This window comes from Rhineura floridana, chromosome 2, assembly GCF_030035675.1.
Source record: "Rhineura floridana isolate rRhiFlo1 chromosome 2, rRhiFlo1.hap2, whole genome shotgun sequence".
NCBI lineage: Eukaryota > Metazoa > Chordata > Lepidosauria > Squamata > Rhineuridae > Rhineura > Rhineura floridana.
In genome coordinates, this window is record NC_084481.1 from 142,360,978 (window position 1) to 142,380,601 (window position 19,624).

Here is a 19,624-nt window from a genome sequence, read left to right on the forward strand (position 1 = left end):
TCTACTCAGAAGTAAGTCCTATAGAATGATTGGAGCTTGCTTCCCAGCGAGTGTGATCAGGATCACAGCCATAGTCCCTCTCTAGGCCTTTGACCACTTGACCATATCTCTTTGTTTAAGATAATTAAAAGAACAGAGGCATGTTAAAACTGAGAGAGCTGTGCATGACCCATGGATATGTAAAAATAGTTAAAATGAATGATTGTGTTGAAAAATGGTGCATACTCTAGGGCAGCCTATCCCAACCAGTGTGCCTCCAGATGTTGTTGGACCACAATTCCCATCTTTCTTGACCATTGGCAATGCTGGCTGAGGCTGATGGGAGTTGTGGTCCAACAACATCTGGAGGCACACTGGTTGGGAAAGGCTGCTCTAGGGTGATAGTCAATCATTTGTAAATCTTGAGATATTTGTGGTGGAGACATCTGTTTCTTTTGCTGCCTCAGGTCATTGTGCACTTAAAGCTTCTGTACTGGTTGTTGAAATGGAAACTATTCACTTTTACATTTGCATTGCTTTCATTTTTTTTTTGTATGAAAGCATAATAGTTAGAATTGTCTGCTTGGTGTAAATTCAGTATTACATTTCATTTTACTTATGTTTTAAACGCCTCCTGCATCAATTTTTACTTTGTCTGGATACCTATGAAAATACAGGCTTTTTATTTGTTTGTTTTATTGTGCATGCCACTTTCGAAAATGAACATTTTGTACATGAAAAGGGTCTTTAAGGATCATAGTTTTCTGAATTATGCCTCTTGATTACAGCTGGAGCTTAAAAGTTACATTTAAATAAAGCTGTTGTGTACATTTTTAATGGTTTGTAATTTTGTCCTATATATGAGTGTGGCCCCATCTGACTTTTATTGATAGAATGCATCAACTTTTGAAGATATTGAGAAATTGTCTTCAACATACCAGAAGACCAAGCCGGTGGAAGCTGGTAAGACTGTCTTTTAAAATGCCAAAAATATTATCTCTGATGTTCTCCTTGCTTATGGTTTAGATTGCCTTTATATCTGAAAGATCACTAGGTTCTCAGTGGGCTGAATGCTGAACCATAGCTCAGCATTAAGAGGTTGATCTGCAGCAAGCCTCAGGCTTGTATGCTCACCTCTTCCCCTGTGATGCAGTGCAAGGAGATATGAAACTTCAGCTTCTGTTTTAGATTAACCACAGTTAAGCATTGCATCTGAATTCTAAACTGTAGTTAATCTTAACAATTGTTAATGAAAACAAGCAAGCTTCTTAAATTATGGCTTGAAGGTGACTTATTTCCACTAACCATAGTTAAGGCTAGCCACAGTTTCTTCAAGTTCAGATGGCACATCAAGTTGCAGTTAGTGTGTAAAATGAAAGCAAAACTTCTAAACTCTTTGAAGCATCACTTCAGGAGACATAATATGTGAGCCTGATACTTACTGCATCTCATCCTCATAATGTTAAACTATGCTTTAGCGTTTCATGGGAGAGCAGTCATTGTAGTGAAATACAAATTGGATAGACCTTCTAATATATCTTGTTTTGTTCTTGCAATCTCATGAAGGGAGTCACCATTTTAAACTGAATGTGTCAACTAATCCTTAGCCATATTGCTGGAACTACTCCTAAATTCCTAACTTTTAAGTTGTCATTTAGACTTGAACTTTCTAATATTGTTCTAATATTTGCAGCATCTGCTTCTAGCAGGAAGGTGAATGAGTTGTGCTCCTTGGGGGATTACATTACTTTTTATATGAAGAATTTGCTTCGTCTCAATTTTGGTTACCAGTTAATTCAGGAATTGGCTGTTGTGGAGGTTTGCATATGAAAATGCCCTGGGAAATGAACTTCTCAGTATTTCTACTATTACAGCGAATAGCAAAACCAGCAACATCAGAGCTAACTTTGAAAATCTAGCTAAGGAAAAAGAGGAGGAGGACCGAAGGAAGGCGGAAGTTGAAAGAGCTCAAAGAATGGCCCAGGACAAACAGGAGCAAGAGGAAGCCAGGAGGACGCTGGAAGTTGGTGAAATTCATCTTGTTGACTCTCTCTTCTCCTCTCCCCCCACCCTTGAGCTGTGGTGCTTGTGGACAGGCTGAAGAGCCTGATTTGGTCAAGTTTGGTTATTAAAGAGACTTTTCAGCTTCCTTAAACACTTCCTGATACCAGGATTCATTAATTAGGCAGTAATCCCTCTAAAACTGAAAATTATGGGGAGAAAAGGAAGCTGGTTGTACATAGCAATGTATCTAGGATCCATTCAGAGTATCACTGCAGTATACATCCTGATAAAGTTTATCAAAACAAAGTTGAAGCTGATAAAATGTCAGGTGTTGTCACCCTCCTCCAATGCAGCAGAAGCAAAAGGGACCAGGTGGCTTGGGCATTACCCAAACTTGCAAAGACATTTGCGAACAAGATTAAATGTGAGACAAGGTCACTGGGTAGAATGAGTTCTGTATTTCTTGGGAAATGAATATCTATGCCAAAAAAGTGAAAGACTAAATCATGACATTGATTATGTAGCATCTTAAATTGGGATATGTTAAAACAGCACAACTTGCCTGTGAATGAGCCTTTTACCTGCTCTTGCATCCTCCTGCTCTTGCTTTCAAAACAATTCCACTTCTGATTAACCACAATTTGAGCTGGTTGTCTAGACCCAGAACTGTAGTTTAATATTAACTATGGTTAGTTTACACAGGCCAGCTTCAGTAACTATGGTTTGAAGTTGGCTTATTTGAACTTGAAAATAGGTTCCATAGTTAATAACCTTCGTTTGTCTTGATAGCTTAACAAATGACACTTAAGTGAAATCAGAAAGAGAAACTTTTGAACTCCTGGCTGCGTGGGAGGAGAAAGAGGGAGAGCATGCAGCTCATTCATGTTGTACTTTACAATGCTTTTGGTAGTGTGGTGTGCAGACATGACCATAGAATGATTATGAGTATCCCAAGTGTGACGTTCAAACAAAATCCAGGTGGTGTTTTGCTACTGCTGCTTTTTATTTATTGTCTGGCTTTCTGCCTAATTGACCTTCTTCTTACATACGTGTTATAAGAATCCTGTGTGAAATTCCCTGTTCGTTTTTAAGGAGAGGCCCATAACAGTACAAAGTGATTTCAGTGATTGATGAAGAGGGACTACTTGCAGCTTGAATTAAGATATGTGTGTTAAGTTCCATAGTGCAAACAGTGGGGTTTCCCCCCAAAAAAATCCAAGTTGTTTCTCTTATTATTAGGAAACCACTTGGGGGTGCTGTGTTGCTAGCATCCTATAGGTTGTTAGAGCTGCTTGTAACTCATCCTCAGACATTCATCCCCCTACTGTCATTGATCTGGAGCTCTTTATGCAATGGGATTGGAATGGGGTGCTAAAGGCAGCAGCTGGGACCCCAGAGCTTGATCCTGTGACTGGGGTGCACAGAAGGGTGGTGGAATGGGCTGAGCAATTTTAAAAGGTTCTTGCTCTGTAAGGTTTGAGTTAAGCAGCTGGCAAAATGCAGAGGTAATTCCTCAATAAAATATGCAGAGCCAGCTGGAATGAATATGGAATGAATATATAGTAGAAGCATTTTTTTCTCTTTCTTTTGGAAAGCATCAATTTCTCTTTAGTGCTCTCTCTTTAAAGAAGCTTTTTCAAGCTGATATCTTTTATTCAAAATCTATGTCCCTGATAATGTCATTTAATTCAAAGAAAGAGAAAAGCAAAGTAGTGTCATTTTAGTTTTCTGATGAACAAAGTTACTGGATTATTGCTCCTAGCTGTCTGCCTCTTTTAGCTTTAAGTCCTAAGAAACGCTGTGCAGTTTAATCTGGAGAAAATTTCCAGCAGCACCATCCAGGATGGTTCTGCCTAGAACCTCCCACTCTGCCTCCTAACTTTGAGACATGTAAAAAGGAATTGCTGTCTGCTGCAGTATATGTGCCCTGTGAAATACAACGCAGCCGTAGTCCTATCATGCTTGCATCCACCACTCCTGGTAACAATTTAGTGTGTCCCAGCCCTGGGACGGAAATCACTTCTTCTCCCCAGCTCTGTAGTATGTCTGGCCTTGTTAGTGAGTTAACAAGACAAGGGAAGACTTGCAGACTTGTTCCCCCCCCCCAATGCTTCCTGTAGGGTGAATGGGTGAGAGAAAAAGATATAGTAATCAATTTTATATTAATCACTCATGTGTATCGTGATCCACAATCAAGGTAATGCACAATTCACAAACGTTTACTGCAGGAAAAATGAACTGGTCCCCATTAACCCAGTGTTATTAATATATATTTATTTTGTTGGTTCAAATTCTTTTTTTCCCCCAATTTTTATTCAAATTTTCAAAACCAAAACAATACAAAAAAAAACAGAAATCAATATCTAATACAATAAAAAAAAGAAGAGAAAAAATATATAAAAATATTGACTTCCGATTTGTCATAGTTCAGCTATAAATCTATAATATATAACAAACCTATCTCTTAATAGATTATAAAATCACCTTCCTCCAGCGGTTATCTTAATTGGTTTCAAATCTCATTAACATCATATCATTTTAATCTTCCACAAAAAGTCAAAGAGAAGTGTCCAATCCTTGAGATATATATCAATCAATTTTTTTCCTAAATAAACATGTCAATTAATCCAACTCATCAAGTCTACTAAGTCCAGTAATTTCAAATCGCTCTTCTGTCTTTATCCGTATTAGGTTCATCTTCCATCTTCCATCTCCACGCATCCAAAAATCTTGCTGTCATAGTCATATAATAAAAGTCTGATAGGAATTTCCTCCATCACAGATATTTTCTTGCCATGAATTCCGAACATATCACTGAAGTATTGCTGCAAAGCCGCATCTCTGTTCCTCTTTTCCGCATGATACACTAGTACATCTTGAAGATTTTTCCATTGACACAAAACAGGGATTAATTCTGTTAACTTTCTCCATTTCAAATTCCATCAAATCCTTCCAGTCCAGGAATTTTTTTGAACCGATAATATCTTTATCTCCAATCTCTTCAATTCCTTCAGGGACAGCGCTGAATTCCAAACTATAATATTTGTCTCCAGGATCCGTCAGAGCCAGGAAATCCAAATCTTTTTTCATGTCCATATTTAATCCAATCTCCAAAGTTTGAACCTTGCCTTTAATTTCTCTTTCATCTTTTTTTGGTTTTCCAGATCTATCTTTATTCTCCTTTCTCATAGAATCCTGAATTTCTTTCAGCTCCTGTCTCATTTCGTGAAATTCAATTTTCCACGCTTGTCTATTATTTCTCAGTTCTTGTTTTATTGACTTAATCTCATTCATTATTTTCTGAAACATGTCTAAAGATAAAGTCCCTTCTTGTACATCCATAATCTTCTTAATTGTCATTCTTAAAGCCAAAGGAACAAAACTCCTTCAATTTTCAATGTCCCAAGCAAAGAGCAGTTTATTTCTTTATCCAGTTACAAAGGAGTTAATCTTTCCAACCAACTGACGTCACACGCTAGACAGTCCTAATCTCTTATATGCCCAGAAGTGCAAAAACAGCTTTAATTCACAGCGTCCAAATAACTAGTAGCAGAGAGAATGAGCAGATTCGTCAAAAAAAAAAGTAGATCAGGAAAAATAGTCCCATGCATATATTACACAAAAGTCTTATAGATCAAAAAGATTTTTCTTATCTCTTCCAATCAGAAATCCCTCATCCGTTGTAATCTTTAAAATGCTATTTTCCATATCAGCTTTTTGCAATAAAAGAAAGATAGGCTATTTTTGTTTTCTTCCCCCTTAGTTCCGTGAGTAAAGAAGGAAAGTCGTAACTCACCTAGGTTATCTTAATTGCTGTTACTTTGACAAATCTCTTTAGCTGTATAGATAAGAAAATGATAAGCATAGACAGGAGGATGTTTGCCTGCTAGTCCGTTATTCTTTAAAGAAAAAAAACGGGTCACTTATTCAGCTGAGCTAGCATAGAAATCCTCGCTCCGTCTGAGCAGCTGGAAGCCTTTCTTTCGCAGACAATTCTGACTAATTCCAGACTCCCACAGTCACGACAAAGCTATGTGGGAAATCTCACGTTTCTTCCTTATCCAGAAGAAATTATCCCCAGTGAGAAAAGACCCTTCTGACTGAATTTATAGCTGAAAAAGTTTCATCTAAGACGGGAGCCCGTCTCAGAGCTACACAGGCGGAGGGATCCTCCTGGGAAAGTCGTTGGTTCAAATTCTTATATCCCGCCCTTCTTCCAATCTGGAACTCGGGACTAATTGGTAATGATAGAGAAATGAAAATACAGCAAAATAATCAGGTAATAGTAGAGCAGTAAAAATATAACCAATGCAACAAAATTAATTTAAGAATAGGAAACAAAAATAAAGGATACTGTACCTTACCCTCTTCCCTCCCTCAGCAATGATAGTGAGATATGGATATATAAAGTGATATGTGCAGGACTGAGCAGCTAAATCATCACCATTTCCACAATTGCTTACAGTACTGATGACTCTGGTCTTCCCCACTGTCCCTCAGAGACTGATCTTCTTCTGGTGACAGCAAGGCTGCCCATCTCCCTCCCTCTTCTAGCTCTCACCTGAAAGCACCCCCCCCGTCTCCCACCCTGGGGTACCTTTCTCACTTTGGAAGCCCTTCAACTGCAGCTCTTCAGCCATTCTTACGGAGGCACTGTATTCTTGTTGCCCCCACAGTGGCGACCAAGGCAGTCACTGTCTTGCTTTGTACGTTGCATAACTCTCCCTGCACGTAGATACTGTGGAAGAAAGAGCGTAAGAGCCAGCCCAGCCACACTGACATGGTGCTGCTTTGCAGGGTGGGAGGCAACAACCGCCATGTCTCCACATGAGTGGGGTAACTTTGTTTCCGTATTCATGCAGTTTGCCACTAGGAAGTGGCATCCCTCAGCATGGTCATGTTGGCTCATATGTTGCTTGCTCTTGGCAGCTGTAGTCATCGGGGCAACTCTTCACGGAGGATTTAAAAGCCCGCTGCATGGTATTCCTCTTTAGTATTCTCTCCACTGCATCTGCCTTCAGTTTTAGTCTACTGCAGCGTAAATCCATGAGTAACTCTGCTGCAGAAAACAAGTTTCCTTCCCTATAAATCTTCACTTTTTAATAAAGGTATTAGAGATGGTGTTGCTTATTGGTGCAGGGCACAAACTGCCTGCTGCTGTTGTTTCTGTGCTACAGTCCTTGTTTTGATGCATACTTTTTAAAAAAAAATGCTAAAGGAACAAGCCAAAGCCAAGAGACAAACTTCACCTCCATCTCCTGCTGCACAGCCTGTGGAAGAAAAGCTGCCTTCAAGTCCAGTCTATGAGGTTAGTTTACTAGTTTAAACAAAAGAAGCTTTTCTCCTGTGCATTTTATAAGGCAAGCAGACATTTTGGAAAGAATGAAGGGAACTAATACATTGTCTGGTTGGTTGGAATCTCCTAAATCAATAAATCCTAAATCAGGGAGAGTTTAGGTGATTAACAGAATCCTTATAGGGATCCAGAGCAAACTTGAGTGAAGTTCTGTTCGTTGCTTTCAAAACTGTCTTTTATATATGTATATTAGAGGAGACAATATTGGGCTAGAGGGACAAATGGTGTTGACCTGGTCTAAGGCACATTCATGCCAGACATTTATTCCACTTTAAGCAGTCCTGGCTTCCCTCAAAGAATCCTGGGAAGGGTAGTTTGTGAAGGGTGCTGACAGTTCATAGGAAACACCCCATTCCCCTCACAAAGCTACAATTCCCAGAGTTCTCTGGGAAGAGAAACTCACTGTTAAACCACTCTGGCAATTGTAGCTCTGTGAGAAGATCAGGTTTACTGCACTAAATTTAGCACATTTCGCCAGGGTGAGACCAAGGGGGAAGACGAAAATATACTTGCCAGAATTATCATGGAGTAGTGAAGAGAAGGATTTCAGTTGCATAATAAAGTGCTATATCTATTTGTATCCCAACAGTGCCTGTGACGGAACAGTTACAGTGCACGGTCCCAGCTCATATTTTAGTGTGACATTACTTTACTAAAGAACTGGTCAGTTTGACTCTAATGATATACTTGTTGTGAATCTTCAGAAGCAAGCCACATGCAAAATGCAAGAGTCTGCATTTACATTCATCATGGGCCTGTTTCGTATGTTTAGAAACTCCTCGCTATTGGAAGCCCTGATAATGGCAAGTTCCTGAGAGCAGGGAGACTTCTAAGCATGTTCACCTGAACACGCTAGTCAAGAGGTGGAACAGACAGGCATGTTCGGTGGGGGTGACTAGCCCAGGCATGCACCTTTGTTAGCCCAGGGGGCCCATTCCCTCATGATGAATCTTCTGCGGGGGCATGCCAATGGTGGGTGGGGTGTGAGGCAAAAGCAGATGGTGCAATGAATGACTCTTACCCTTATATAGTATTCTAGCCCTGTAAAAATTGGAGGCTTCATGTGTGTGCCCGTGCAGAAGCTCGCCATCTCTCCCCCCCCAGCAGCACACACACAAACACCTCCCTCCCTCGCCATTCTTCATTCAGGCAAGCAACAGGCATTGTCAAAGTTCAAGAACACCTTCCAGTCAGGCAAAGGCACTTGAGGAGGGTATGGGGTATGCCTAGTGGGGGATGTGGTTTGGGGAAAGGGTTGGATAGAGAGGCCTGGAGGGGGGAATCCCCAGCCAGAGTGCAGGTTGCTTACTCCTGCTGTAGACAGTGATAACTCCTCTTCTGTAACAACAATATGGACAATGTTCCTCTCTTAGTCTGTTATCTTCTGGCTGCCTCTCTCTCTCTTCAGGATGCTGTTTCCTTTGAGTCTGGCTACAAGAGCCCAAACACAACTTATTCAGCTGTACATGAGCCAGAAACCAACAGCAAAGCTGAAGAATCTGACTACCAAGAAGCAGTCAGCCAGCGAGAACCAGATTATAAATCTGAGACAGTGTATGAAGTGGCTGGAGCAGGAAACCAGTATCGAGCAGGTTTGACAGCTTCTGTTTCTACCTAGGATCTCTTTGGTTATGCCTTCCCGCAACAGTATATTGTTCTTGGAGCTGGTAGTTTGAGATACAGGCATACCCCGCTTAATGTCGCTTCACTTAACGTTGCCTCGCTGTAATGTACATGCTCCATACGTCCCCATACCCCGCTTAACATTCGCGCGCTTCGCAATAACATACACTTTATTGGCATGATGCCGCTGCCATCTAGTGGTGATTACGTGCAGTACAAGTGAAGTCAACTGCTTCACTTAAAGTTTATTTTCGCTTAAAGTATACTCTCCGGTCCCATTGCGAACGTTAAAGCGGGGTATGCCTGTATTGAGGCTAGAAATAACTGAATATGTGACAGGAGCCAGGAGGTAATACTTCTGAGTAGATAGTTCCTTTTCCTTCTGAAGCTAAGCAAGGTTGTGTCTAGCCAATACTGGATGGGAGACTTACCTGAGAAGCCTTTGTGTGCTGTGTCATACTCCCTGAAGCAAGGTCAGATTCAAAGATAACAAATAGTCTGGGACAATGCTTTCTGCAAAAGGGAGTTGTGGAAAATGCTTCTTAGCTTGACTTAATGTCTTAGTGCTGCTACATACATTGAATCCCTGCTTCAGGTTATAACTAAAGCTCAATGTGAAAGTAAATCCATCTAAGTTCATGGGGCTTACTCTCTAGTAAGTGTGTTTAGGATTGTAACCTCAGTCTACCAGTTCATGGCTTTGTGCAATAAAAATGACTGCAAATGGTGATTAGAACTATGCAGATGAGCCACTAGCGATGCAACTGAATACAGGAGAGGCTTTTAAGTGCCAGACTACATGTTAGTAGCTGAGTTTAAGGAAGTTCTTGAGCAATTAATGTACAGTAATAATGTGTCCCTTTTTTCTTTAGATGAAAATACTTATGAGTATGAAAATGACCTTGGAATAACAGCGATAGCCCTATATGATTACCAGGCTGGTAAGCAATACATTTCCTTAGTCCTGCAGTTCTGGTTTGTGTGTGTGTGTGTGTACGTTGGCGTATCTTGAGTATATACACTATGCTTTAATAGCCACTATCCCATACAAAGTGGGACATTTTCAGAGCTCGGTTTGCAGTTCTCTGAATACAGCATGCAAACACGGAAATTGGCACTGGGTGCTGAATTCCATAAATGAGAACATGAGCTTTAAGTTGCTAACCCGTAAGCCTGCTTTATAAGGGTGTGGGCATTGCCTGAGTTATACCGTGGAAGCCAAAGAGGCAAGTGTGAGGCTTCAGTGTCCTGCTTAACTCTTTCCTCCCTTCCCATGGCAAAAGCAGAATAAATTATGGAAACAGGCACATTTAAGCATGGTTAATTTTCATAATGTATGCAGGTATCTGTAATACAGCAAACCTCTGTTTTGCTCTTTCGCTTCGTATCCAGTATGCTGAATATATACCCCAAGAATCCTTGCCAAACAGTCCACAGGGATGTCATCAGCCAGCGCCCTACTCTCCCTTTCAGAATTTCATAGAATAGTAGAGTTGGAAGGGGCCTACAAGGCCATCGAGTCCAACACCCTGCTCAGTGCAGGAATCCAAGTTAAAGCATACCCGACAGATGCTGTCCAGCTGCCTTTTGAATGCCTCCAGTGTTGGGGAGCCCATCACCTCCCAAGGTAATTGGTTCCATTGTTGTACCGCTCTAACAGTTAGGAAGATTTTCCTGATGTTCAGCTGAAGTCAGATGGTGTTCTGTAACATTATTTTGTGCCCTGCACAGAAGTTGCTGCGAAGGGCTTTTCCTTTTGGTAACAATTCCACCGCAGGATTGCCATCGTACAGTAGGGCCCCGCTTATACGGCGGGTTAGGGACCAGGCCCCCACCGTAAAGCGGAAATCACCGTAAAGCAGAACCCATTGACTGTAATGGGTTGCATCGCGCGAAAATGCCGAAAAACTGCAAAATTGGCTTTAAAATGGGGAATTTCCCCTAATTGAAAGCCGCCGCATCAACGGAATGCTGGAAAGTGGGGCCCTACTGTATATGATCTGAGCACAAATACCCCAGTGCCGTAACAAATCACCAAAGGTTTGGGTAGTGTTCATGTGTGAATGTCAAACACACTTATTCAGTATGTCTGACTTTAAAAACAAACCCTCTGTCTGGAAGTTCTCCTTTGGACAGCAAGAGCTGGTTAGGAACAATTTTTGCCAATTTAAACCTTGCTCCTTTATCTCTTGTACTTCACCTTGGCAAAAGACACAATTCTATATGAAATATCTTCCACTATAATAAAAGTTTTGTGTCTTGGGTGCAATCCAGATTCTATTGGCAAGCATCTTGTTCCTATATCTTGGTTGCAATCCATGCTCTGTGACACCAGGGACCCCCTTCCCTCTTTCTTCCTCTTCATAGCCATCAATAGGGGATCCCTGCTGGAGCACAGACAGCTGTCTCATTAATTGGAAACACAATAATTTAGTACCTGCCCACAGTTAAATAAAATCCATGCGAGATCCTATCTCCAGAGTTGTTTCTGCTTTCTCTACAGCTGGTGATGACGAGATTTCCTTTGATCCTGATGACATCATCACTAACATTGAAATGATCGATGATGGCTGGTGGAGGGGAGTGTGCAAAGGCAGATACGGACTGTTCCCGGCTAATTATGTTGAACTGAGGCAATAGAAAATGATGTCTACCATTTATGCCTTAATACCGTGATCATTCATCTGATTTATTACACTACAAATCATGTTCTTTTTCTGGAGGATGGAGGGGTCTATACATATTCCTTTTATATTTAAGATATTTTGCTGAGGCTTTTAAAAATGTTTATGGGCTCAGAAATTGCTTAATATATTGTAACTCTTATGTTCCCCACTTCAGCCTGTTAGCATAGGTTTTTTATGCTTTTTGAAAATGGGCCTTTTCTTTTTTCCTTTGCCAAATTGGTGATGGTGTTCATAACCATTTTTGAAGCATTTTTGGTTCTTTCTGACAGTAATTGCATGTCTCATTTTGGATCTGTACATATACTGAATTCCCAAGTAATTATGTCCAGCTACTCTTGTACCAAATATTGTCAGTTTTCCAGTTCTGAACCGTGTGAGTTTATATCACATTTCCATATGTAGGGAACATTACAGTGTGGATGGGGAAGAGCGTAGGAAGGCCTGAGAGTTCAATTGATGGAAATGACTCAGTACGCAAAGCCTTTTTACATTGATAATAGGAAGGATCCAGTGCAGATAAATTTCTTTCTCTTGAGAATTATACATGTATCCACTGGAAAGTTCTTTTGGGGAGCTGCCATTTATTTCAGTGGGGCTCGTCCAGAAGATGCTCTCAAAGGATTAATGTCGTAAGAATTTGCTGCCTGTGTTCTTCTCCAGGGGAAGCCTCCAATATCTTGGCAAAAAAAGAACTTGTATCGCTTTTAATCCTCTGTGCCCAGAACACTGTGAGATTTTTGGTCTCGAAAGACTTGCTTAGAAGTGTCCATTGTTGTCTTGAAAAGACTACCCACCTTGCTGGCAGCCTTCTGCTGGCATTGAGACCTCATCTGCTACCCACAGACCATAGTGATGCTACCATGAAGATTAAGGATGGGCGATAAGTATGTACATACGTCATTGCTTTTGTACATACTGGTTTGTATGATTTGAGGGGGTGAGAGGGCCCGCTGTGTAATAAATGTGTTATGCAACCATATTTCACTTAAGGAATATTAATAAGAGTAGCTTAAAACGTTGCACGTAATCTCTACTAAGCAATGTGCATAGAACTATCACTTTTTTAATGTTCACCTGAAACTGCCAGTAACGCTCTGAATAAACAGTAAAGGTGTATCTGCCTTTTGCCAAATGTTAAGCTGAAGTTCTTGCCGCTACTTCAGTGGGATAAGTTGAAAATTGGGTTAGTTATTTTGATTGCATAAGCATCCCTACCAAAGACAGTACCTACATGTGTTCAGTGTGTGTGTCCTGTCCATTTCTATTTGAATGGAGAAATTCAGGGAGAAACTGCTCTAGCAAAAAAAAAAGAGAGAAGGAAAAGACTCATAATAAAGGCCAGTGGAATATAAAAATATTTATATATAATGGCAGTGTACAGTCTTTCTAGGAAGCCGGCATTGGGGTGGAGTTGAGAGGGAAAGGTGTTGACTAGTTGAGACATTATTTAAAAGGAATGTCATTTTTACCTTATGTTATCTTGCCCACTGGTTTCTTTCTGTCTCCCAATTGCATTAATAGTATTATGTTGGGTTGGGCCAGATTTTATATGCAGTTTATCTTATCCAATTTTGCATAGGACACCTCATAGGGTACATTATTCCTTTTTTTGTAAATTAAATATTCAAATAAACTTTTGGAACCATCTGCAGAGACTGTTCATGTGTTTTTTTAATTATCCTGGCATGTGTTGCAAAGTGCTGGGTGCAAATTTCATTGTAGGCTATTTATTTGTTTGAAACATTTTTCCCAACGTTAAATTTTTTAGATTTTAAGCACAAGCTTCATAAAGTGATTTATAATTAGCCTAAACCACAATTATAAAACTGTATGATAATAGTTTAGAACACATAAAGCATACTAAAAGCTCTACATTAACAATAATAGGACTGAAACTAGAGCTGTCCAACAAGTAGCCATTAAAAGCTACAGTGAAAAGTCTGTTAGAAAATACCAAGGGAAGCTGTGTAACCTCACATGGGATCACAATTCATGGCTCTTTGACCTGCTCAGAAAGCCCTGTTCTGTGTGCCTGTCAGGTTTATAAGTTGAGGGCACATGTGAGCAGGGCCTTAGACAATAATTTAAAGTGCAGGTGGGTTTATGTGGGTGGAGGTCGTCCCTCAAGCAATCCACCCCTAAACCATTCAGGGTTGTAAAAGTCATTATCAGAACTGTGCATTGGGCTGACAAACCTCCTGCCAACCAGGGCAGTTAGTACAAGATATGTTCCACCCACCTGGCCCAACCAGTATCTGGGCAGCTATACTGTGCACAATTGAAGGTTCCAAGCAGTCTTCAAAGGTAACCCCACATCATTCATTCATTGGCGATCACTTGTGGCTGAGTAAGATTGTCTTCCAAAATAAGGTATTTAACAGTGGGTCCATAAGCGACTGTGGAGGCCAATTCTGGATCTGCACAGAATCTCAAAGTGAGGACAAAAGTTTCCAGATGGAAGATGGTCGTGATGAGGATTTGTTTGACGTGCCTTCCACTTAGCTCGTTTGTCCCGTTCGCCCTGTATTCGTGCTTCTTTGAAGTCCATAGCACCTTTGATAATAGCCGACCTCCGTTTGGGACATTCATGTGCCAAGACTTCCCAGTTCTCGATGCTCATGTTACATTTTTTTAGATTCGCTTTAAGAACATCTTTAACCCTCTTTTGCTGTCACCTATATTCCATTTTCCATCTTTAAGTAAAGTAGCTGCTTTGGAAGACGGTGATCAGGCATTTAAACAACATGGCCAGTCCAGCGATGTTGATGTTGAAGGATCATTGTTTCAACATTGATAGTCTTTGCTTCTTCCAAAACGCTAACATTAGTCCATCTGTCTTCCCAAGTAATTTCCAGAATTTTCGGGAGGCAGCATTGGTGGAATCTTTCAAGTAGTTGGGAGTGGTGATTATAAATTGTCCATGTTTCACAGGTGTACAGTAAGGTCAGTACTACAACGGCTTTGTACATAAGCATTTTGGTCTCCCTGCAAATATTCCGATCCTCGAACACTCTACGCTTCATTCGGGAGAATGCAGCACTCACAGAGCTCAGACGATGGTGAATTTCAGCATCGATGTTAGCTTTTACAGAGACGGCTGCCGAGATAGGGGAAGCGATCAACATTCTCCAGTGTCGCACCATTAAGCTGGATTGATGATGCTACAGTGGGACTAGTTTGCACCTGTTGATGAAGCACTTTCTTTTTTTTAATATTAAGTGAGAGCCCAAGCTTTCCATATGCTTCTGCGAAGACATTTAGGACCGTTTGAAGATCTTTCTCTGAATGTGCAGAGACTACATTATCAGCATATTGAAGTTCTATGACAGAGGTTGACATTACCTTACTTTTTGCTTTCAGCCTACTGAGATTAAAAAGCTTTCCATCTGTTCGATATATGATTTCCACACCAGTAGAAAGTTTCCCCTCAATAAGGTGTAGAATCATAGAAATGAAGATAGCGAATAAGGTAGGAGCAATGACACATCCCTGTTTTATGCCTGATCCAACTCTGAATGGATCGCTCTGAAAGCTATTGTTATCCAAAATTGTCACTGCCATGTTGTCATGAAGGAGTTGCAAAATAGTCACAAATTTATCAGGGCATCCAGTTTTCAGAAGGATTGTCCAGACAGTAGTCGATTTACAGTATCAAAGACCTTAGTCAGATTAATAAACGCCATATATAAAGGTTGATTCTGCTCCCGGCATTTTTCTTGAAGCTGTCGTGCAGTGAAGATCATGTCCACTCTCCCCCTGGAAGGGCGGAAAACATTTTGAGATTCAGGAAGAACATCCTCTGAGATTGGTTGGAGGTGATTTGTGAGGTTCCTCGCAAGGATTTTACCTGTGGTAGCAAGAAGAGAGATACTTCGATAGTTCCCACAATTTGTTCTATCAACCTACTTTACTCCCAACTTAAGGATGGAAAATGGAACATCGGTGGACAGTAAAAGAGGGTTAAAGATGTTCTTAAAGCGAATCTAAAAAAATGTAACATGAGCATCGAGAACTGGGAAGCCTTGGCCCATGAACGTCCCAAATGGAGGTCGGCTATTATCAAAGGTGCTGTGGACTTTGAAGAAGCACAAATACAGGGCAAATGGGACAGATGAGCTAAGTGGAAGGCACATCAAACAAATCCTCATCATGACCATCTTCCATCTGGAAACCTATGTCCTCACTGTGGGAGGCTGTGTGGATCCAGAATTGGCCTCCACAGTCACTTACAGACCCACTGTTAAAGACCATATCTGGGAAGACAATCTTACTCGGCCACAAGTGACCGCCAATGAATGATGATTAAGGAAGTCGTGGTAATGCTCTTTCCAACAGTCTAGTATGCACATTGCTAGCACATGGATAACTGAGGCAAGGATTGTTCTCTTCAGATAGGTTGCAGATGGCAAACCAGCCAAAGCTGGAAGAAAGCACTCCTGGTTGCAGCTACCACCTGGATTTCCCTAGTTAGCTTCAAGTTCAGGAGTACTCCCAACCTGTGAAGTTGGTCCGGGGGGGGGCAGGGTTAGGTACAGTCCTATCCATGACTTGGTGCAGACTTCCATCCAGAGAGGCCAGAGCATCCTAAAGGAATTGTCTTATTAGTGCCTCTTTAGGAACAGTGGGGACTACCTTGTCTCTCAAGGCATTTACAACCTCCTGAGAGCCACATGCCCAGCCCATTTCACCAGCCAGGAAGGGGTCGAGGAAGCAAGGAACCCAACCTGCCTAGATAGTGCACTGATCTTACCAATCTATGGCTTTGTATTCATTATGGCAGGTGTGGGGAACTTTTGTCTCTCCAGATGTTGCTGAACTAGAACTCCCAACAAGCATGGCCAATGGTCAGGGATAATGGGAGTGGTTTAGCAACATCTGGAGGGCCAAAGGTTCCCCACATCTGTACTATGGCATCTAAGTTGGCCTGGATATAAGTAACTTAGTTAACTCATCATAGTGGGCTCAAGTGTAATCCAACAGAGCCTTTTCGGGTAGCAAATAGCCGGGGAGTAGACCTGGGGAAGCAAGCCTTAGAGTTCTCAAAGACTGAAAAAGTTGACCAGATGGTCTGCTACTCCCACCCATATCTGACTCCGGTACACTTGCCAGGTGCCAGAATTGGCTGACTTGGGAATAGATCCCAGTTCATGGTGTGTTGTGAAATGGCCCAGAGATTGATTGATTGATTGATTGATTGATTGATTGATTGATTGATTGATTGATTGATTGATTGATTGATTGATTGATTGATTGATTGATTGATTGAGACAGACAGACAGACAGACAGACAGACAGACAGACAGACAGACAGACAGACAGACAGACAGACAGACAGACAGACAGACAGACCGACCGACCGACCGACCGACCGACCGACCGACCGACCGACCGACCGACCGACCGACCGACCGACCGACCGACCGACCGACCGACCGACCGACCGACCGACCGACCGACCGACCGACCGACCGACCGACCGACCGACCGACCGACCGACCGACCGACCGACCGACCGACCGACCGACCGACCGACCGACCGACCGACCGACCGACCGACCGACCGACCGACCGACCGACCGACCGACCGACCGACCGAACGAACGAACTGTGATTAACAAAACAGAGGTTTTTATTGTTCTATCAAAACTTTTCGGCTTCTGCCTTCATCAGCTGCTAACATACAAATGCTGTTGCCAAGCAGTTCTGTTTGTTGCTTTCAAAATCTCTCTCTCTCTCCACTTTGTTTGGCTGTGAATCAAGTCACTTTTCCAAGACTCAAAAAAGACTGCTTGTGTAGACATGCTTTAAAGGTACGCCCTTTTTGTGGGAGAGGGGAGAGGGTGAAGCTAGCACAGCTGTAAATACAACTATTCCGTTCCATCAGATGAAGCTTTTCATGTTGCCCCCATGAAAAAGCTTGCAGCTCTGTCCATGGGGCTGGCATCTATTAACGGAGGATTCGTCTTGCCTATGGGGGTGGGGATTTCTCATCTTTGTCAGATTTCACAATAGCAGAAAAAGAGGGGAGGGAAATAAAAAGCTTGGAAGACAGCAGCCTAACATATGGACAGCTATTAATTCAATGTGAATTGCCCATCAACAACATGATTGTGTTTGTATTGTAGGCATGCACTGATCATTGTTATATTGAAAAAGTTTGCTCTGCATTACCAATAGCTGGAAGCCACTGCTGTTGTGCAGAAGAAACCCAATAGGTACAATGTTGTGTCTGTCACAGCTCTGCTTGGATAGGAAGCTTTTAAAGGGCCAAAACTACACTTTTAAAGGGTCAAGTCAACTTTTGAAACTTTGGTTCCTGCACCTGGGAATAATTTCTGCAGGGGAGACGTGGCCAACTTGCTTTTATTTGCTAACATTGTAAATAAAATGGACCTCTTGAAGGAAAGGTTTTCCTTACATTCTGTGCAACAGTAAATACAACTCCTGCTGATTTTGCCCTTCTAGTACAGCTTGAGGACGTTGACAAGGTACTTGGACTGGTGCGTGCAACCACTTCCGTACTGGATCCTTGCCCCTCTTGGCTAGTGAAAGCTGCCAGGGTTGGAACAGCCGGCTGGACCAGGAAAGTGATAAATGCCTCCTTGAGAGAGGGAGTGGTCCCCTGCTGTCTGAAAGAGGCGGTGGTGAGACCACTCCTGAAGAAGTCTTCCCTGGACCCAGATAATCTGAACAACTATAGACCGGTCACGAACATCCCATTTTTGGACAAGGTTCTAGAGCGTGTGGTTGCCAACCAGCTCCAGGTACTCTTGGATGAAACCGATTATCTGGATCCATTTCAATCCGGTTTTAGACTCGGTTTCGGCACCGAAACAGCCTTGGTCGCCCTGTATGATGACCTATGTCTGGAGAGAGACAGGGGGAGTGTAACCCTGTTGATTCTCCTTGACCTCTCAGCTGCTTTTGATACCATCGACCATGGTATCCTTCTGGAGAGACTCACAGAATTGGAGGTACCGCTTGGCGGTGGCTCCGCTCCTACTTGGTGGATTGTCTCCAGAAGGTAGGGCTTGGGGAACATTACTCGATGCCCTGGACTCTCCATTGTGGAGTCCCGCAGGGATCGGTCCTGTCCCCTATGCTCTTTAACATCTATATGAAGCCGCTGGGAGCGGTCATCAGGAGCTTTGGAGTGCGTTGTCACCAATATGCTGATGACACGCAACTCTATTTCTCCTTTTCATCTTCTTCAGGTGAGGCTGTGAACGTGCTGAACCGTTGCCTAGCCGCCATAATGGACTGGATGAGAGCTAACAAACTGAAGCTCAATCATGACAAGACTGAGACGCTGTTGGTGGGTGCCTTCTTGACCCAGGTGGTGGATGTTCAACCTGTTCTGGATGGGGTTACACTCCCCCTGAAGGAACAGGTTCGTAGCTTGGGGGTCCTTTTCGATCCATTCCTGTCTCTTGAGGCTCAAGTGGCCTCGGTGGCACGGAATGCGTTCTACCATCTTTGGTTGGTAGCCCAGCTGCGCCCCTATCTGGATAATGTTGACCTCGCCTCAGTCGTCCATGCTCTGTTAACCTCGAGATTGGACTACTGCAATGCACTCTACGTGGGGCTGCCTTTGAAGACAATTCGGAAACTACAGCTAGTGCAAAACGCAGCAGCCAGACTGCTGACGAGGACCAGACGGTCCGCACATATAACACCTGTTCTGGCGTGTTTGCACTGGCTACCTATTTGTTTCCCGGCCAGATTCAAAGTGCTAGTTTTGACTTATAAAGCCTTACACGGTGCGGGACCACAATACCTTGCGGAACGCCTCTCCTGCTATAAACCTACCCGCTCACTACGTTCAACATCTAAGGCCCTCCTCCGAGTTCCGTCCCATAGGGAAGCTCGGAGGGCTGTTACTAGATCCAGGGCCTTTTCAGTAGTGGCCCCTGAATTATGGAACAGTCCCCCCGATGAGGTGTGCCTGGCGCCTACTCTTCTATCTTTTCGGCGC

General features: G+C 42.5%; 1 protein-coding gene across 3 annotated transcripts in view; it reads left to right on the top strand.

Moving 5' to 3' along the window:
* CTTN (cortactin) overlaps positions 1-13,296 on the top strand; it is a 42,012-nt gene extending 28,716 nt beyond the window's left edge. For all 3 annotated transcript variants that reach the window (XM_061610708.1, XM_061610706.1, XM_061610709.1), the window contains exons 11-16: positions 873-942; positions 1,854-2,002; positions 7,202-7,291; positions 8,748-8,931; positions 9,835-9,903; positions 11,466-13,296. In XM_061610708.1, coding sequence (XP_061466692.1) covers positions 873-942; positions 1,854-2,002; positions 7,202-7,291; positions 8,748-8,931; positions 9,835-9,903; positions 11,466-11,602 — 699 coding nt within the window. In that variant the 3' untranslated portion in view covers positions 11,603-13,296. The remainder of the gene's footprint in view (positions 1-872; positions 943-1,853; positions 2,003-7,201; positions 7,292-8,747; positions 8,932-9,834; positions 9,904-11,465) is intronic.
* Positions 13,297-19,624: the final 6,328 nt, after the last annotated feature.